Raw genomic sequence first — 21078 nt, 5'->3', positions numbered from 1 at the left:
AGCTTTGCTGGGCAGATCTGGAAGGGGAGGGCTGGCTGGGGAGAGCTGAACTCCCTGTAGGATCTGCAAGGCTCAGCGTGTCTTAGATTTAATCCTACCCCTACCCGGGAGTTCATCCCTCCTACTCCCCGCTACCCTCCCTTCTACCCAGGCCCCAGCCTTCCTGCTCCTACAGCTCCATGGATTTCTCTGTGGGCCTACACTTGGGGCCTAGGAAAAAGAAGGTTGCCTACCAAGAGCCCCCTACACCCTCTGGGCACAGTCCATCAACTACCTTTCCCTGCCTGCCCTGTCACCCCTCTGTGTGTACCTGCTCCTGCCCTGCCTGTCCCCCTCTCACCTACTCCTGCACTGCCTGTCCCTCCTATGCAGCTACCTGCCCATCCTGTCCCAGCCTCCCTGGGCCACCCTGCACCTGCTCCTGCCCTTCTTGCCCTGCCTGTCCTCCCTTGACCTGTCCCCATACCTCCTGTGTCCCCTGCTCCGGTCCACCCCTGACCTGCTGCCACCCCTCCTCTTGCCCCATTTACCCTTGTTCCAAGGGCCAAGGTGCCTGTTGGAGTTCCCGGAGTTCCCACTTGGCCTGTAGTGATAGCTATGGCTGTTGCCAAGGGGCAGCTTGCGGGCTTCCAGGCTCCACTGGTTGCTGTAACTTCTGCCTAAGGAGACGGCGTGCTTCTCAGGGGCGCTGTCTGATTGTCTAGATGAACTGCTACTCTCTGAGAGACTATGGGTCTCCTGAAGCACTTCTGAAGCTGCTTCCTCAGGCTCTAAGCAGAGTGAGGAGAGGGATCAGCTGGACCCCTGCTGGGCAAGGAAAGGCAGCAGTTTACTCAGAACCCCTCTCCCCAGGCCTGGGAGACAGGGAGCGTCTTCTTTGAAGATAGTTTCTGGGTGTGCTAGTGCTGGTTCCAGAACCTCCTCTTCTGCAACTTCTGGAATGGAAAGTGAAGCACCCTTACAGCCCCTGAAGGTGAGCAAATCGGCTATTTCTTCCCCTCCACTCAGCCTCTAGTGGAAACCTTTGTTTCTTCTACAATTTATATGGTTAAGATCAAACCTTTGTCCTGAAGCCACTCTGGCCCCTTGGAACTCTATCCGTACCCCTAGTTGCCCCAAGAGTTTCTGGACCTCTGACCTCTCATTTTGAATCAGGCAGAGAAGGTCAGTAGCTGTTAGCCCAGAATCAATGGCTGAGCAGAGGGTTCCTGGATCTCTCTCCTTAAATAGCTTTGCCATCCTTCCTGGTCCTCACTTTTAGCCGGAAACCCTCTGCCTGGATAGCTTGTCTTGAAATCTCTCAGAGCTCTCAGCCTATGACCTCAATCTTGTAGCAGTAATCCCATCTATGACAACTATCTCATCTATCATGGGGATGAAAGAAGCTGGGGACCCTTGATTCAGGGTCAAGTAAGTCCTGTGTCCCTGGGGTTGGGGCTGGGAGACAGGAGAAGTCACCAAGAGAAGTCAGACTAGTCATCTAGAAGTCAGACTCGGGTACTTATCGGGCCTGCTCCTAGGCCTGAAATCCTAAGCCCCTCCATGTTTCTCACATTCTCTGGCTTCTACTTGTCTTCTTTTTCTTCACCTCCTTCTGTAGGACCTTTGTTGTTGTTTTATCTTGTTATTTTTTCCCACCTCCCACCCTGTACCAGTTGGATTTCCCCAACTATTCAGGGGCTCTCGACCACTGAGCCACATCCCCAGCCTTATTTTGTATTTTATTTAGAGACAGGGTCTCACTGAGTTGCTTAGCACCTCACTTTTTCTGAGGCTGACTTTGAACTCACCATCTTTCTGCCTCAGCCTCCTGAGCTGCTAGGATTATAGCAGCTTTTTTTATTGGTGCAGTATACTTGTACAAATGATGGAATTTGTTGTTTCACATTCATATATACACAACATACACACAATACAGCAGTATAATTTGGCCAATTATGTTCTTTTCTTTCTGCTTATTTTTTTCTCTATATTTCTACTGCATTCTCTCCCCCCACTGTTTTCATTGGGACATTTTGCCTTCACCAAGCTTTTGTCACTGCATCTGTCTTTGCTTTGCTACTCTCTATTTCTCCTGATTTAAAGACACATCTAGGGCTGGGGTTGTAGCTTAGTGGTACAGTGCTGGCCTAGCATGTATGAGGCACTGGGTTTGATCTTCAGCACTACATAAAAATAAATAAAAATAAAGGTATTGTTTATATGCAACTAAAATGTTTATTTAATTTATTTAATTAATTTGTTTATTTTTTTGTGGTGCTGGGGATTGAATCCAGGGCCTTATGCATGTAAGGCAAGTACTCTACCACCTGAGATATTATCCCCATCTCTAAAAAATTTATTTCAATTTTTTTTTTAAAAAAGACATATCTTTTTCTTTCCTCCTTCCCTGCCTCAGTCCCTGCCTTCATGGCTACTTTCTTCTTTGGTCTTTCTCTTCACTTCCTATCTCTCTGCTCTTCTGTTTATTCTGCTTCTGGGTGCCATCTCATTTGTGATCTCTTCTGTTTCTATTTCCCTTTCTGTATCTGTCTCTCTTCCTGTCTTCGGTGTCTAGCTGTTTTATCATTTCCTATCTCTCTTTCTGCCTCTCCTCTCCTTCTCCCTTTCTCCCCCTCTCTCTATCCTTGAATCTCTCTTCCTGGGTCCTTCGGCTGTCTGCACAACAAAACAAACCAGATCTGTGCCATATCTATCTCATTGCTACCCAGGGGCCAGGACATTGAGCTCTCCAGTGTCTATCTGTACTTCGCAGACCATGCACGGGAGGGAGTGAGGGGCCGACACAGTTACCAGAGTAGCACCTCCCTTCCCCAAGTACTACCTAGGCCACCCTTTCCTGCTCAGTTTTAAGCCCAAACATTATTATCATTTTGTAATTTTTCATTTTGTACCATGGATTGAACCCAGGGGGGCTTAACCACTTAGCCATATCCTCGGCCCTCTTTTAAATTTTGAGACAGGGTCTCACCAAATTGCTGAGGCTGGCCTCTTATAATCCTCCTTCCTCAGGCTACCCAAGTCACTGGGATTATAGGCATGCACCATCGTGCCCAGATAAGCCCAACCATTTTTAAAAATGATATTTCAGCAAGGTGGCACAAGTCTGTAATCCCAGCAATTCAGGAGACTAAGGCAGGAGGATAACAAACTGGAGACCAGCCTTGGCAACTTAGTGAGACCCTGTCTCAAAATAAAAATAAAAAGCTTGGCCAGGCATGGTGGCACACACCTATAATCCCAGTGGCTCGGGAGGCTGAGGCAGGAGGATTTTCAAAGCCAGCCTCAGCAACAGCAAGGAGCTAGCAACTCAGGGAAACCCTGTCTCTCAATAAAATACAAAATAGGGCTGGGGATGTGGCTCAGTGGTCGAGTGCCCCCGAGTTCAATCCTTAGTACCCCTCTCAAAAAACAAAAAACAAACAAACAAAAACCCTTGGTGCTGTAGTTCAGTGGTACAGCACCCCCAGGTGCAATCCCCAGTATGGCAAAAAGAAAAAAGATATTTCAGGAATGGAGATACAGTTTAGTGGCAGAACACTTGCCTAGTATGATCAAAATCCTGGATTCTTTCTCAACACCATAAATAAATAAAATAGAAACAATGTCTCTCCAAGCTTCTTATTCTGAAAGTTGGCAATTAAAAATAAAAAGTGAGGACTGGGATTGTGGCTCAGTGGCAGAGCGCTCGCCTCACATGTGTGAGGCACTGGGTTCAATCCGCAGCACCACATTAAAAAAAAAAAAGTAAATAAATCAAATAAAGGTATTGTATACAGATTAAAAAAATAAAAAATAAAAGTGGCCTGTGGATGAGCTTAGCATGCTGAAATTACTATCTTAAAACTATAGGAAAAAAAAAACATTGAATTAAGCATTTAGGATTTATGCTGCCTGTTCTATATAAACTATGTTTCAGGACAGCCAAATAGCTTTACTGATGGAGACAACCTCTTATTTAAAGAAGACTTCCAGCTAAAATGGAAGGATTATGGGAGAAAAAAATTCACCATTTCGCAATTCCCAATGAATTAAAGCAAGAATCATGTATGGGTAAATCAAAGATGATGATTGATGGAGACTTTTGCAATGGAAGAACCAAGCTGCCACCATCTGAGCCCACTGATGAGTCTTAGCATCACTAAAAAGCAACATAACCAGATGCCAGGTACCTCCCGATGTGATACAGTTTGAAGCACTCAGCATCAAGGAAGGGGTCTTCCTAAACAAGGAGACAACCAAGACACTGAAGATGAATCTAAATCAAATCTCCAGAGCTAACTTCTATTTCATGGGAAATTCAGGAGATGGAGGCTCATGTGAAATATCACTGAAGAAGTAAGCAGATGCATCTAAAACGTGGGACATTCTAAAGGAAATCTGACCCAGTTTCCTCAAGTAGTCAATGGCTTAAGGGGGGAGAGTTAGAAGGGTTTTAAAAAGACAACTATAGGGTTGAGGGTGTAGCTTGTAGTGGTAGAGGCTTTGCCTAGTGTGTGTGTGTGATGTTCTGGGTTAATCCCCAGCAACACACACACACACACACACACACACACACACACACACAAGACCAACTACTTACACAGAACATGTAGACTTCTTTCAGTTCGTGATTTGTAGAACCAATTATAAAAAGATATTTTCAGACAGTTGGTAACATTTAATTGTGGACTGGGTATTTATAATGCCAAAGAATCAGTGCTAATTTTGCTAGTCATAAAAATGGCCCTGGGGGAAAAAAAAGGCCCTGAGGTTGTATAAGAGAAAGGTCCTTATTTCTTAGAGACACATGCTGACATGTACAATAAAGCAAATTCTTTAATTTTATTTTTATTTATTTATTTATTTATTTTAAAGAGAGAGGTGTGAGAGAGAGAGAGAGAATTTTTTTAATATTTATTTTTTAGTTCTCGGCGGACATAACATCTTTGTTTGTATGTGGTGCTGAGGATCGAACCCGGGCCGCATGCATGCCAGGCGAGCGCGCTACCGCTTGAGCCACATCCCCAGCCTAAATTCTTTAATTTTAAATATTTCAGAAGAGAATTAAGAACAGAAAGAAAAGAGTAGAGGGCACAAACAGTGACAAAATTCATAATTGTTGAATTAGTATATGTGGGTTCATAGAACAATGCTATCTTTGTGTATGTTTCAAACATTTTCATAATAAAATTTTTAAATGAAGTTCCTCTGGTAAGCCTGGTTTTTAATAACTCCCAGAGTGTCCTCCCCAACTATCCTGAGATCCAGGACTTCCCCCATGGTTCCTCACACACAGATGCCAGCCCTCCCTTCCCATTATCGGAAGCATGTCCTAGAGATGGATTATGTTCTCGGCCACACGTTTACCCCTCCAGTTTTCCACAGGCAATTTCTTGTTAGGACTTTTCCCACCTAAGCTTCACAGCTCTGAGGGGCCAGGACAACCATAAACATTCCATAAATATTTTGATCAGGCACTACAATAAAAAAAAAAAAAGATAATCCAAAATAATATAATCTTGCTTTGGTCTCTGTTAGATGCTTCTGAGAAAAATACAATATGATAATGGTAGAAAACTGGTCTCTGCCCTGTGAAACAGAAAGCAAAAATAAAAGGTCATACTATTATATCCATTATCTTTATCCAGGACAACCTCCATATCCAAAGAAAAGAACACCAAGAAATTAGAAACTTGTTGTCATGAGTTCAAGGAGCTGATGCTCAGCAATAAGATGGAGGGCAGTCAGTGCCCAATGCCCTCACTAACTGAGTGACCTTGGAGAAGTCATGAGTTTTTTAATAATAGTATTTCTGAATGAAAGCCTGGGAACAATAACCTCTTTTTACTCTCCAGTAGTTTGACACCTAGTGGTGAAGACACTTTTCAACTTGTAAGATATAACTCAGCTGTTTTATCCTAAGAAAGTATTTCTCTGGATATAATCTCTGACCCTGTACACTATACTCTCCAAGCATTAATATTAACAACATTTACTAATCATTGTGCAGGCAGCTAGACTCATTTAATTTTCTCAGAAACCATGTTTTAGCATGGAATTAGAAAGATCTGGGTCCCAGATCCTATTTTACCTCTTACTATGGGACTCTGGAGATGTGAACTACCTTCCCCAACTCTGGGAGATAATAATCATATCCACCTTATAGGTTGTTGGGACAATTAAGTAAAATATTTCATCTATAGCAGTTGTCCCAGAACTTTTTTTTTTTTTTTTTTTCATTTCAGTGCTGGGATGGAACCCAGGGCTGTAAGCATGCTAGACAAGTACTCTACCCCTGACCCACATCCCCAGTCCAACCAGGACTTTTTTTTTTTTGTATTGGGTATGGAACTCAGGGGCACTCAACCACTGAGCTATATCCCCAGCCCTATTTTGTATTTTATTTAGAGAGAGGGTCTCCCTGAGTTGCTCAGTACCACAATAAATTGCTGAAGCTGGCTTTGAATTAACAATCCTCCTGCCTCAGCCTTCAGAGCTGCTGGGATTATGGGTATACACCATGGCACCCAGCACCCTTCTTAAAACAGAGCTTAGGTACATAGTAACTGTTTGGTAAATGTTAACAGTCAACATGTGCCAATACTTTGTACAATACTTTCATGGATTAATTTATTTATTCATGTATTCATAGAATATTTATGGAATATTTATTACATAGCAATGACTTTTAAGTATTGGAAACAGGTAAACAGATAAAGGACAAGGGTTACAGCTCAGTTGGAAGAGTGCTTGCCTTGCATGTACAAGGCCCTGAGTTCAATCCCCAGCACCATAAATAAATAAATAAAATTTTAAAAAATAAAAAAAATAAAAACAACAATAAATATCTGTAGGGAGAAGAGATAGTAAAACATATAGTATTCTAGAGGGTGTTAAATACGGAGAAAAAGTAGCAAAGAAGAATAGAGTTGGAAGAAGAGCAGATAGATAAACTGTGGTAGAAGTGGTCATGCTGCTGTTTTAAACAGCATGGCCAAGGATGGCTCTGATAAGTCGACATTTGAACAGAAAACTGGAAAAGGTGAGGGAGAGAATTATGTTGGTATTCTGGGGAAAAAAAAACTTGCAGTTAACAGTGTGCAAAGGCCTGGGTGGTAGCCTATGTAGACAGTATAGAAGGCAGAGTGGTAGAGGATAAGGTCAGAGAAGTAGCAGAAGGCCAGAGGTCAGAGGGCTTTTAAGTCATTATAAAGACTTTTAGAGGAGGAAAAGGGGAAATACTAGGGGCAAAAAAGATTTTGCTTTTACCCTTAGTGAGAAGGGGAGCCAATGGAGGGTCCTGAAGACATATTTCAGAATGGAGGGAGGTTAAATAGCTCTAAGAGGGGGAAGCTGGAACTTCAGCTTCAAGGTTACACCTGCCTGTCCCTCACTGGGGATTGAACCCAGGGGTACTGTACCACTGAGCTACATCCTCAGCCCTTTTTATTATTTATTTTAAATCCATATTTTATTTTATTAGCAGAAATGGGGATTGAACCCTGGGGCACTTTATGAGCTATATCCCTGGCCCTTTTTATTTATTTATTTTGAGATAGTGTCCCTAAATTGCTGAGGCTGGCCTTGAATTTATGATCTACTGCCCCAGTTTATTCTTCTTCTTCCTCCTCCTTCCTCCTCCTTCCTCCTCCTCCTCCTCCTCCTCCTTCATACCAGGGATTGAACACAGGGGCACTCAACCTCTGAGCCACATCCCCAGCCCTTTTGATTTTTTATTTTGAGACAGGATCTCTCTGAGTTGCATAAAGCCTAGCTAAATTGCTGAGGCTGGTTTTGAACTTGTGATCCACTGCCTCAGCTTCCCAAGCTACTGGGGTTACTGGCGTATGCCATGGCACCTGACCTGCCTCACTCAGCCTCTTGAGTAGCTGGGATTATAGGTGTGTACCACTGTACCAAGCTTGAAAGTAATTTTAAGTTAATTGTGCAAATGGCCTAAACTTTACTTCAAAAGTGACTTTATTAAAATTCAACTGAACAAAATATTAGGTATAGGTATCTAACTGATATAGGTATGCATTCATGAAGGTATTTTCTAGAAATAGGTTATCATTTTATTTTGAGGAATGCACTGTATTTCAAATGATTAATGTTCAAGTCAAGTAGAGTGGTACATGACTGTAATCCCAGCAACTAAAGAGGCTGAGCCTGAGCAACTTAGTAAGATCCTATCTCAAAATAAAAGATAAAAAGTATTGGGGATGTAGCTTAGTGGTAAAGCACCCTTAGATTCAATTCCCAGTACAAAAAAAAAAAAAAAAAAAAAAGGTAAAAAAAAAAAAAAAAAAAAAAAGGAAAAGAAAGAGAAATTGTTTTCCAGAAACTGAAAAGTATGAAAAATAATGAATGGCAAGAGAATAATGAAGATAAAATCTTTAAAATTATCCTCTGGGTGGGGATATATCTCAGTTGGTAGAGTGATTGCCTTGAATGCACAAAGACCTAGGTTCAATTCCCAGCACCACAAAAACAAAAACAAAAACAAAAAAAAAAAAAAAAAAAAACCTCTAAAAATATGCTTCAAAAGTCATGTGTGAAATTTGGTATCTTTGAAGAATCTTTGATAGTGGATAAAGTGATTATCACCTATTACAGACACAATTTGCTGAGACAAATTATAAGACGTAAAACCGTAAGATTCGGGGCTGAGGCTGTAGCTTAATGGCAGAGCACTTGCATGTATGAGGCACTGGGTTGGATCCTTAGCACCATATAAAAATGAAACAAATACGGCAAGGGTTGTGGCTCAGCAGTAGAGCATTTGCCTAACACATGTGAGGCCCTGGGTTCAATTCTCAGCACCACATAAAAATAAATAAGTAAAATAAAGATATTGTGTCCAACTACAACTAAAAAATAAATACTTAAAAAAAATGAAACAAAAGCATGCTGTCCATCTACAACTAGAAAAACATTTAAAAAAAAAACATAAGATTTGGTTAAATTCTGGGCACTGTGTGGAGTTTTGGGATATTGCATCAATTTTGATTTATATTGTAGAAAAATGCTGGAGGCTGGGTGCAGTAGCACACACCTGTAATCCTAGAGACAGAGACGGGGGTTGGGAGGTGGAGGTGGCAGAGTGCTGAGGCAGGAGGATCATGAGTTCAAAGCCAGCCTCAGCAATTTAATGAGGCACTAAGCAACTCAGTGAGACCTTGTCTCTAAATAAAATACAAAATTGGGCTGGGGATGTGGCTTGTCGAGTGCCCCTGAATTTAATCACCGGTACTCGCCTTCCAAAAAAATACTGGATTCCAATCTACAGGTACCTTAAGGGAAAACAGACTAACAAGTATCTTCTGAAATCTACAACATTAATGGAAAAAACAAGCAAGAAGGTCCTATGATTATTATAGAGTCAATATAAATAATGAAATTTTCATTGTAAAATGGTTAGATAATAAATGTGCTATTGTTGGAATGAACTATCATACAGTGGAACCACTTGGCAAAGTTCAGATATGGAAGAAAGAAAGAGCACAGCCAATGTACCTCAACCAAAGGTAATGGGTACCTTTAACAATTTCAATGATGATACAGATAAACACTATTGGTTGGTTTCCAAATATTCTACCTCTATTAGAGGTAAAAAATGGTATTGGCCTCCAGACACTCAATAATTGATGTGCATTGTAAATGCACAAATTATTCACAAATTTGGGAAAAAAGACAAGAAAGATCTCATAAATCTGCTGGATTTCAAGAGACATCTAAGCAAGGTGCAATGGCCACCGCCTGTAATTCCAGCAGCTTTGGAGGCTGAAGTAGGAAGATAAAAAGTGGCCAGCCTGGGCGATTTAGCAAGACCCTGTCTCAAAACCAAAAAATGTGAAGGACCGGAAAAATAGCTCAATGGTAGAGTGTCACTGGTTCAATGTCACTACTGGGGTGCAGGGAAGACATCTGCTTAGCATTCCAAAAACAATGCAATGAGAAACCACCGGGAAGAAGATCCAGACCTACTACTGTCCAAGATATCAGATTTTACATGATAAGTTAAATTATTCTCAAACAAGAACAAGAATGTCAAAACAAGCCATGGCATGGAAAACAGAAAACATATTGTCAAAAATGTAATGTAGGGTTGGGGATGTAGCTCACTTGGTAGAGTGCTTGCCTTACATGCACAAGGCCCTGGGTTCAATCCCCAGCACACACACATAAAAAAAGTAATATAAGTATTTTGTTCTTTTCCATCAACCAAATTTTTTTTTTTTTTTTGGTATTGGGTACTAGGGATTGAACCCAGGGACATGCTTAATTAACCACTAAGCCACATCCCCAGCCCTTTTTATTTTTTGAGACAGGGTCTTGCTAAGTTGCTGAGGCTGGCTTTGAACTTGCCATCCTCTTGCTTCAGCCTTCCGAGTGAGCTGGGATCATAGGCATGTACCACTGGAAAGGGCCTTCCCACCAAAACTGAGAAGGTCATGAAAATAACTTTTTTGTGGGGCTGGGGTTGTGGCTCAGTAGCAGAGCACTTGCCTGGTATGTGTGAGGCACTGAGTTTGATCCTCAGCACCACATATAAATAAAAAAATAAAAAATAAAGGTACATCAACAACTAAAAAATATTTAAAGACAAAAAAAGAACTTCTTTGTATATTGTGTGCTGTATAAAAGGATATGGTATTTGCCCGATGTCTTATTTATAGGTTGGCTTATATCCATGTGAAAGATACCTCTAAACAGGGTATTATAGTATTTTCTTTTTTTTTACACTGGGAATTGAACCCATAGGCACTCTACTACCAAGCTACTCCCCGATCCCCCTTTTTATTTTTTGATACAGGGTCTTCCTAAATTGCCAAGGCTGGCCTTGAACTTGCAATCCTTCTCTCTCAGCTGTCCCAGTGGCTGAATATTAGGCATGCACCAGCAGTATTTTCTTTCTTAATAAGTTATATAAACTCTAGATTATCATTTCCAACCTAATTTAATGCCTCTTTGTCAATTTCGTTGAAATATTATTCACAGAATTGAAATTTGGGGACTTAATGAGTTAAAGCTATGCTGTCACTGAACTTTAGCCTTCTTTATTTGGGCACTGATTTATGACTTCATACAGAGAAACTGGGACGCTATTAAGTTATGTGGCTTGCCTAAGGCCACACAGCTGGTAAGTGACAGTTTACCAGCTGGATTGGAACCTTGGTCTGTCGGAGGATCCAGTCCAAATTCCCTGCCCTACACCGCCTCCCTCAGGTGTCTGGACTGCAACTGATTTCTTGTCTGGAGTTTATTATGCTGCGAAAAGAGGCAAAACCAGAAGCCGTCTTGGCTTAGGGCAGCCAAGTTCATTAAGAGGAGGCAGCTCCTGGATCTGAGGCACTACAGGCATCTTTCCCAGGCACTCTGCGCAGAGAAAGAGAGAAAGTGAGTTTTAAAGTCGAGGTGGCCCCACAGGTATCTACAAGTCGGAGAGAGTGTCACAAGAAGGCAGCGGGTCAGGCTGGATCAGGAGCAGCAACTGCCACCCCCGCGGACCGTTCCCCTCCCCATCCTACCTCACACCGATCTCGGGAGCACGGCGCCCGGGCGCAAGCAGGAGGAGTGATGGGGCGGGGCTTCCGCGCCGCGCCCCCGTCACGTGACGAAGTCATCATGGCGGCGGCCGGAGGCCTGCCCGGCTCCCGGAAGCAGGCTGTGAGGGGCGGGCGCGCTGCTGGAACCCGAGGGAAGCCAGAGCCAGAGCGGGGAGGGCGGCCCGGCGGCCTGGAGCCGGACGTGTCCGGAGTGTCCCCGCAGATCGGGACAGCAGGTGAGACCCAGGCCGGGCAAGGCGCGAGCAGGTGTGGTGGCTCTGGGCGGGGGCTAGGGGGCGCAGGGATGTGCCAGTGTCCTGGAGGAGGGGAAATCTAGGTGCACGCGCGTGACCATGAAGCAATACAAGAGGCTCGCGCGGGCGGGAGAGATGCATGGGAATATGTCGAGATACTGAGGGCAAAAATGGGCTTCTCAGCAAGATGGAAGGTAACAGAGGAACTGCAGAAGCTGTTGTGGAAGAGGGCAGCAGCCCCTTTAGAATTTGCAGGACCTGGATTACTGTAGGGACTCCCTCTTTGCCATGCCTGGCAAGGGTGGGGCGAATGCTCAGGCCTCGCCCTCCTCTCTTACCTTTCCCTGCCCCACAGTGTCCTAGGAGACAGCTCTGGCGGGCCACTCCTCCCACCCACCCAACTGGTCCCTCCAGTCTGAGCTCTTGGGGGTAGGGTGGAGTTGGCAGGGGGTTGGGTGGAGCTACCCTCTGCTTAGACACCCAGCCCCTTGACAGTGCTACCTGGATGTGACTCTCATCCTCCCCCCCCTTTTCTCCCCAGGTCGTCCGGGGGCCCACCATGCTGGTGACTGCCTACCTGGCTTTTGTAGGCCTCCTGGCCTCTTGCCTGGGTTTGGAGCTGTCAAGATGCCGGGCTAAACCCCCTGGAAGGGCCTGCAGCAATCCCTCCTTCCTTCAGTTTCAACTGGACTTTTATCAGGTCTACTTCCTTGCCCTGGCAGCTGACTGGCTCCAGGCCCCCTACCTCTATAAACTCTACCAGCATTACCACTTCCTGGAGGGTCAAATTGCCATCCTCTATGTTTGTGGCCTTGCCTCCACAGTCCTCTTTGGCCTAGTGGCCTCCTCCCTTGTGGATTGGCTGGGTCGTAAGAAGTCTTGTGTCCTCTTCTCCCTCACTTACTCTCTATGCTGCTTAACCAAACTTTCTCAGGACTACTTTGTGCTGCTGGTGGGCCGAGCACTTGGTGGGTTGTCCACTGCCCTCCTCTTCTCAGCATTCGAGGCCTGGTACATCCATGAACACGTGGAGCGGCATGATTTCCCTGCTGAGTGGATCCCAGCTACCTTTGCCCGAGCTGCCTTCTGGAACCATGCACTGGCTGTAGTGGCAGGTGTGGCAGCTGAAGCTGTGGCTAGCTGGATGGGGTTGGGGCCTGTAGCACCTTTTGTGGCCGCCATCCCTCTGCTGGCTCTGGCTGGTGTCTTGGCCCTCCGCAACTGGGGAGAGAACTATGACCGGCAGCGTGCCTTCTCAAGGACTTGTGCTGGAGGCCTGCGCTGCCTCCTGTCCGACCGTCGTGTGCTGCTTTTGGGCACCATACAAGCCCTGTTTGAAAGTGTCATCTTTATCTTTGTCTTCCTCTGGACACCTGTTCTGGACCCTTATGGGGCCCCACTGGGCATTGTCTTCTCCAGCTTCATGGCAGCTAGCCTGCTGGGTTCTTCCCTGTACCGCATCGCTACCTCCAAGAGGTACCACCTTCAACCCATGCACCTACTCTCCCTTGCTGTCCTCATCGTTGTCTTCTCTCTCTTCATGTTGACTTTCTCCACCAGCCCAGGCCAGGAGAGTCCAGTGGAGTCCTTCATTGCCTTCCTACTTATTGAGTTGGCGTGTGGACTGTACTTTCCCAGTATGAGCTTCCTGCGGAGAAAGGTGATCCCTGAGACAGAGCAGGCTGGGGTACTCAACTGGTTCCGGGTGCCCCTACACTTACTGGCCTGTCTAGGGCTCCTTGTCCTCCATGACAGTGATCGAAAGACAGGCACTCGGAACATGTTCAGCATCTGCTCTGCTGTCATGGTGATGGCTCTGCTGGCAGTGGTGGGACTCTTCACCGTGGTAAGGCATGATGCTGAGCTTCGGGTACCCTCACCCACAGGGGAGCCCTATGCCCCTGAGCTCTAACCCTGTTCTAGTACAATGGGTCTGGGATGGACTCTGAATCCCACCTCTCCAGGGTTGTACAGATCTCACTGTGACTCTGTCCTGCAGCCCCTCCAGTGCTTTGTGTTGGGAAGAACATGGGGGTGATGGACTGGAAAGGTGCCAAAAGTTGACTCTGTTACTCCCTTTCCCCTTTCCATTTAAAAATAAACACTTTTAATGGATTATTGATTTGATTTACTCATCCTCACCTGTACTCATATGTTTCTTTCTGGTGAGTGGGCAGCTGGAGGTTTTGAGATAAAGGTGGAAATGCCAGCAAAAGGTTTGTATTTCTAAATTCTTCAAGCTTACACCTCAAATTGAGAGCTGCTAAGATTGCTTTTCAGCAGAACTGGGCAGAAAGGACCTGAGACTCCTATGTCTTGCACACCTCTCTTGTACAGGCACTCTCCCCAGTTGCCAAATAGAACCTTTCTCTGAATCTTGGATGAGACAATCTCTGAAGCACATGGGGTAAATGCACAGTATTCCAGGCCACTGACAAGTCCAGGAGCTTGGTCTGCTGCTGTGACCACCCTTTAGTGCAAACCCAAAGCCGTTCCTGCAGGAGTAAGCTTGCAGCTCCGCAGGTTCATGCTTCCAGCCTCTGCCTCTGGCTATAAATGTACCATTTGTTTAGCATCATCTGAGCCCATCAGGTTCTGTATCCTCACATGAAAACTAAGTAAAGGACTGAGGGACTAGGACATCTTGTCTGTACCTGACTTTTCCCCACCCAGCGTGACTGAGGGTGAGGAAGCATCAGGGCAGGAACAGTACTTGTGGGAACACCAGTTCTGTGGGTCCCTCCCTGCCTCACCTTTGATTGTATCTGCCCTTTCCCCTCCCACCCAAACCTGGACTTCTCAGGATAAGCAGAGCTAGCTTTAAAAAGGGTAGGGATGGAGGGAGAGTGGCTCAAGGGTATATCCTGGAATGTGTTTAAGATGGGCATGGGGGACCCACTTGTTCTAGAAAGGGGTTGAGGACCTTTGGGTGTCAGACTGCTTCCCAGACAGGAAGATTTGAGATGTTCCAAATCTTGCAGGTTTCAACCTGTGTGGAGAGATAGCATCGGCTGGTGCTTGAGGAATGTGGGGTGGAAGTGCTCCTGTAGGGTGAGGCTGGGGGAGAACTGGACAATGGACGGTGGTCTCAGGTCCAGAAAAATCACATGTTCCCCCATTCAAGCTACAGAGTTGAGGTTAAGAACAAAATACAGGTATCTTTCCCTCCCCCCATCATCTTGAGACTAAAGACATCTTGCAATAACTCCATTTCCTCTTTCTGCCCTGTTGAGTTAGACTTTGATATATTTTAGTCAGTTATTTGTAGACTTTCCATCTCTGAAATCATACTATGATCTCGAAGACAGATGGAAACTCTCACTCATCTTTGAGATATATATGCTTTGTCCATGGCTGTGCTTAGTAGATGTCTGGAGAGAAGAGAGGCTAGCTTCTGCCTGATTTTTCAAGAGCTACCCATGTGGGAAGTCTATTAGACTAGAATATCTAGGGTCTAGTTAATGATTTGTTGTTTTAGATGATAATAATTATTTACTGTTGGAACCATGAGGGGGCCTCACATTCCTAAGTGATAAGGAAATAGGAGGAATAGGTGAGACAGACTAATGAGATTCCTTTAGCTTTGTCCCTACTAAGCTTGCTTCAAAGGGGCTAGTGGCAGAGTGTGAAGGGGTCTTTCGTGTCAGACTTCTGTGTGCTAAGAGCTGAAAGACAGTATAGGGATTGTCCATTCAGGCTTAAGCATATATTTTTAAAATGTTTTTTAGTTGTCCATGGACCTTTATTTTATTTATTTACTTATTTATATGTGATGCTGAGAATTTAACCCAGTGCCTCATGTACACTAGGCAAGCACTGTCCCACTGAGCTACAACCTCAGTCCTTAAGCATATTTTTTATTAAGCACCTACTATATGTCATGCATTGTTAGGTGCTGGTGCTTCCCCTCAGCCCCAAGAGGAAAATCCACTTAAGTAAAGGAAGTGATTTGCCTAAGGGCATGTAGTAAATGAGTGGCAAAAGAGACTAAACCTTGCCTCTGGCAACTAGCCCAGTGCCCCATCTAACACATGTTGCCTTTGTCCTGTGGGCCTTCACGTAACTGCCTTTAGCTTCTAGCCCTGCTCTCCCATCCCAAGCTCTGTCCCTGGAGATGAGCAAAAGAGTGGTCCTTGGCCAACTGATTCACTGTCCATATGGTTCGCATGAGGGATTGGTTCACTAGGTATGCACCGCTCACAAATGCTGCACATGATGTTCTTCCTGAGGCAGCATAGGGAAGTGGTTAAGAGCTTGGTAAGATGCTGCTCAGTAGTGGAGCACTTGCCTAGTGTGCTTGAGGCCCTGGGTTCTATTACCAGCATCAATAGTGGCAGGGAATGTGTGGATCTGGACCAAACTGCCTGGTTTAAATCCAGCTCTACCCCGGTATGCCTCAGTTTTCTTATCTGTAAAGTGAGGAGGACAGTATAGTTTCTACCCTATAGGACTCTGGTGAAATTTAAATGTATTTAAGTGCTTAGAACAGTATTTGACCAGGCATGGTAGCATGTACCTAAAATCCAAGTTGCTCTGATAGCAGAGGTGGGAGGGGAAATTGAGCCCAGGGGTTTAAGTGCAGTCTGGGCAATTTACTGAGACCCTGTCTCAAAAAACAAACAAACAAACAAACAGAACTTGGCCCACAGTATCAAGTACTACACAAGTAGTTTTACTTTCTTTTTATCTTAGTGCTAGCATTAAACCCAGAGCCTCATGCTTGCGAAGCATGTGCTGTAACCCAACTATATTCCTAGTTCCAATGTTTGCCTTTACATTTTATTCATTCATTTATTCATTTCTGGTACTGGGGATTGAATCCAGGGATGCTTAACCACTGAGCCACAGCCCAGCCATTTTTTTTTGGGGGGGGGGTTTACCAGGGATTGAACTCAGGGCACTCGACCCCTGAGCTACACCCCCAGCCCTATTTTGCATTTTATTTAGAGACAAGTCTCACTGAGTTGCTTAGCGCCTCGCTTTTGCTGAGGCTGGCCTTGAACTCGTGATCCTCCTGCCTCAGTCTCCCCAGCCTTTGAGTTATATAGCCATGCACCACCTCACCTGGCCCCCAGACTTTTTAATTTCTTTCTTTTTTAAAAATTAATTTGTTCTAATTAGTTATACATGATAGCAGAATATATTTCAATTCATTGTACACAAATGGAGCACAACTTTTCATTTCTCTGGTTGTACAGGATGTAGTGTCACACCATATGTGCACTCATACATGTACATAGGGTAATAATGTCCATCTCATTCCACCGTTTTTCCTGCCTTGTCTTCATTTTGAGACAGGGACTCACCAAGTTGCTGAGGCTGGCCTCAAACTTGAGATCCTCTTGCCTTAGCCTTCTGAGTCACTGGGATCACAGGCATGAACCACCATGCCCTGCTATATTTTATTTTCTAACTTTTCTAATTCAGTTGAGTATATCTGGATTGCGTGTGAGAGAGTGGATGGAGCTTTAATGGGGTATAGATCTTTCTAACACATACCAGTGGTTGGGGGATTCCCAACATGTTTATCTTTGGTCCTCACCCAAATGAAAGTATCAGGCTATCTGAGAAACTTTCTACTTTGGATGTATGTGAGCAGCTGAATTGAGTGTCAGTATGTTCCACTTGAACTCATTTCCTCTTCCTCAAGTGGGAAGGTCACTTTGGGGTCAAACCATCTTTCATTTTGAGACTCATGATTTTCTGAATTCCCATCCAACTAGACTCATTACTTGATCTGTAGCTTTTAATTAGTCCTGAGGAAGTAAGAGAAACATCCCAAGAAACCAGGAGCCAATGAATGGAAAGCAGGGGGGTCAGTCTTTTCTGGAAATTCAGGGGGTCTGGGATGGGAGGAGTAATTTCCATCTAGTAATGAGCTGGATCTAGGATCCATTCCCAAATTCTTTCCTTGTACCCTCAGTCCTATTATCTTCCCTATCTCTTTTATCCTTCCTTCCTTTTTCTTGTAGTACTCAAGATTGAAATTGAACCCAGGGCCCAGGGACAATTTAACCAATAAGCTATATCCCCAGACCCTTTTCTTCTTCTTCTTCTTTTTTTTTTTTGTAGTGCTGGGGATTGAACCCAGGGCCTTGTGCATGAGAGGCAAGCACTTTGTCAACTGAGCTACATCCCCAGCCCTATAATTTTTTTTAACTTTATTTATTTGTTTATTTTATGTGGTGCTGAGGATCAAACCTAGTGCCTCACATGTACTAGGCAAGTGCTCTACCATTGAGCCACAACCCCTTTCCCTTTTCATTCTTTTATTTCTTTTTTGTACAGTGCTAAGGATTGATCCAGGGATTTGCACATGCTAGGCAAGTTCTGTATCACTGAACTGCACACTCAGCATGTTTTTTTTTTTTTTTTAATTTTCTGCCACCACCTCCCAGCAGAACCAGAGAACAGAAATACAAAACAAACTTCACTTTTGGTTTAAAATTTTTTTAACAATAAAATTATATTATTTTTAAAAATAATTTAACCTGGTGGACTAGATCTCGGACATTTAACAGTGGTGGTCTCTGATGAGTGGGATTAATGAGCCTATCATTTTTTTACATTCCAACCCCAGCCCTCAGGCAACATTTTATTCATTTATCTCTCTCTCTATCTCTTTTTGCAGCACAATATTCTCATCAATGACAGACCACATATATGAAAATGGTCCCCTGAGACTATATCACCTAGAAACATTGTATCATTGTACCCATACTATCTTGTTTAAATTCTGTGATGTTCACAAATACAATGATGAGATCAGCTACCAACACGTTTGCACTAATACTAAAGAACAATTCCCATTGTTAAGCAACACATAACACATATTTGAATATGCTTATATTTATGCTATATCATATATCTATATAGATATATACATTTAAAAAATTTTTTTAGTTGTTGACAAACCTTTATTTTATTTGTTTGTTTATATGTGGTACTGAAAATTTAACCTAGTGCTTCCACCACTGAGCCACAACCCCAGCCCTAGATATATACATTTTTATATATTAACTTACTTACATTAAATATATATTTCTGTGTTGCTTCTTTTTTTTTTTTTTTTTTTTGATACTGGGGTTCTGGAGATTGAATCCAGGAGTGCCTTACTACTGAGATATATCCCTAGTCATTTTTATTTCATTTTTTAAAATTTTGAGACAGCATCTTGCTAAGTTGCCCAAATAGCTGAGATTATAGGCATGCACTACCACACACAGCTCTGTGCTCTCTCTATAAATTTGGGAGTCAGATGAGGGATTAAATTATGTGATTCCAGTTCATATCAGGCAACATTTTTTAAAAAATAATTATTTGGGGGGATATATGGACACACACAAAGCATTTTTTAGTTTTTGTTATGTGGTGCTGAGGATCAAACTCGGGTCACTTGTGCTAGGCGAGCGCTCGCTCTACCGCTGAGCCACAATCCCAGCCCCGCAACCTTTTTTAAAAAATACTTATTTTTTAGTTGTAGTTGGACACAATATTTTATTTATTTATTTTTTATATGGTGCTGAGCGTGGAACACAAGGTCTCACGAGCCAAAACCCCAGCCCTCAGGCAACATTTTATTCATTTATCCATCTCTCTCTTGCTCCCGGTCTCTCTCTCTCTCTCTCTCTCTCTCTCTCTCTCTCTCTCTGGCCCTGAGGATGGAACCCAAGACCTCACACATCCTGGACAAGTGCTCCCACTAAGCTACACTTCCAGCCTGTTCTCTTGATAACTTCCTACTTGTCATAAGTGGAAGAGGAATAAAAAAGCATAAATTTGGGTCTGTGGATATAGCTCAGTTGGTGGAGTGCTTGCTTTGCAAGTACAAGGCCCTGGGATCAATCCCCAGCACCACCAAAAAAAAAAAAAAAAAAAAAGGAAGAAAAAAGCATAAATTCTCTGCCCTTGAGTTTATTTTGAGACAAGTTCTTATTATGTTGCTCAAGTGGTCTTGAACTTTTGGTTTCAAGCAATCATCTTGCCTCTGACTACAGAGTAGCAGGCACTAGTTGGCTGGCAGCCCACATCTGTAGTCCCAGGGCTTGAGGGGTTAAGGCAGGAGGATTGCAAGTTCAAAGCCAGCCTCAGTAACTTAATAAGACCCTAGGTAACTTAGCAAGATCTGTCTCAAAAAGAAAAAAAATAATAAAAAAGTGCTGAGGATGTGGCTTAGGGATTGAGCACCCCTGGGTTCAATCCCTGGTACCAAAAAACAAAAACCAACACAAAACAAACAGAGCAGCCAAGACTAAAGGTGCACACCATCCTGCCCATAACTTGAATTTAAAATCAAATAGGTATAATAAGCACATCAGAAAAAGAGACCTAGAACTCTCAATAAAGAATATGTAAAGCTGGGCATGGTGGCACATGCCTATAGAACAGTTCAGGAGGCTGAGGCAGGAAGATCTGAGTTCAAAGCCAATGAGGTGCTTAGCAACTCAGTGAGACCCTGTCTCTAAATAAAATACAAAATAGGGCTGGGGCCTGGCTCAGTGGTTAAAAAATATGTAAATGAGAATGATGTATTGAGAAAAATACTGTATTCATTGGTCAAAAAATTTATAAACAATAAAACAAAATTTATGAACACTTCCTCCCTTCTGGGTCCCTTGCACTACAGGATATATACCTGAAATGTTTGTAATGCACATTTAGCACCTGCATAAATAGTACATTACAATACTGAGTTATTGTTCTTTTAAAAAGTCTTCCTTGCCAGATTCTCAGTTTCATAATGATAGAGAAGGATGATTTATCCAGAAGAGTACATCAAGGAAAAGCTAACTGGAAGGCTTGGAGGAAGTAGGAAAGAGAAGCAGCTCCTGCTCAATCTGTATATTTGGGGAGTGGTTAGTACTATTAAAGACTATGAAAGAGCTGAAAGCAGTGGTGCATGCCAGCTTCTCGGAAGGCTGAGGCAGGAGGATGGCAAGTTACAGTCTGCAAAATTTAATGAGACCCTGTCTTGAAATAAAGGGCAGCACTGGGGGTTGGGGTATGGGAGGTGTGGGGATGGTGACATAGGTTAGTGGTGGAATACCACTGGGTACAATTCCAAATACAAGGAAAAACAAAACAACTGGGATGAAAGATTCCGGTGAATGAACTGTCCTAGTTCTTCACCTCATTCACAACCTCTTCCCAACCCTACCCTTTATCCTATATCAAAGAGCACTAGATCCTATATTCCTCATTCAATCAACAGAAGTAATAAGGCTGGAAGGCAGCGAGAATGGGCACTAGCGCTGGAGGTCGTTATAGTACTCATTTCTTTGACCCCCTAATAC

General features: G+C 43.6%; 2 protein-coding genes and 1 long non-coding RNA gene across 4 annotated transcripts; 2 read left to right on the top strand and 1 right to left on the bottom strand.

The window, feature by feature from the left end:
- LOC144364828 (uncharacterized) lies at positions 1-5184 on the top strand. Its single transcript, XM_078014585.1, has 2 exons — positions 1-973; positions 3920-5184. The coding sequence occupies exon 1, from the start codon at positions 180-182 to the stop codon at positions 702-704; it is 525 nt and encodes a 174-aa protein (XP_077870711.1). The 5' UTR covers positions 1-179; the 3' UTR covers positions 705-973; positions 3920-5184.
- Positions 5185-11230: 6046 nt separating this feature from the next.
- LOC144364829 (uncharacterized) lies at positions 11231-11627 on the bottom strand. The gene is made up of 2 exons (XR_013422906.1): positions 11514-11627; positions 11231-11361 (listed from the first exon to the last, which is right to left on the bottom strand). It is a non-coding gene; the product is annotated as an uncharacterized LOC144364829 (long non-coding RNA).
- Slc61a1 (solute carrier family 61 member 1) lies at positions 11572-13901 on the top strand. 2 transcript variants are annotated; one of them, XM_005325023.3, is made up of 2 exons: positions 11572-11767; positions 12327-13901. In XM_005325023.3, exon 2 carries the CDS (start codon positions 12345-12347, stop codon positions 13695-13697), a length of 1353 nt encoding a protein of 450 aa, XP_005325080.1. In that variant the 5' UTR covers positions 11572-11767; positions 12327-12344; the 3' UTR covers positions 13698-13901. The 2 variants fall into 2 exon arrangements, with proteins under 2 accessions (XP_005325080.1, XP_013213976.1); XM_013358522.4 differs by lacking the exon at positions 11572-11767 and adding an exon at positions 11835-11979.
- The last annotated feature ends 7177 nt before the right edge of the window (positions 13902-21078 follow it).

The sequence above is a fragment of the Ictidomys tridecemlineatus genome, chromosome 6 (assembly GCF_052094955.1).
Source record: "Ictidomys tridecemlineatus isolate mIctTri1 chromosome 6, mIctTri1.hap1, whole genome shotgun sequence".
NCBI lineage: Eukaryota > Metazoa > Chordata > Mammalia > Rodentia > Sciuridae > Ictidomys > Ictidomys tridecemlineatus.
The sequence above is the reverse complement of the archived record's forward strand: the minus strand, read 5'-3'. Positions and strand labels throughout refer to the sequence as shown.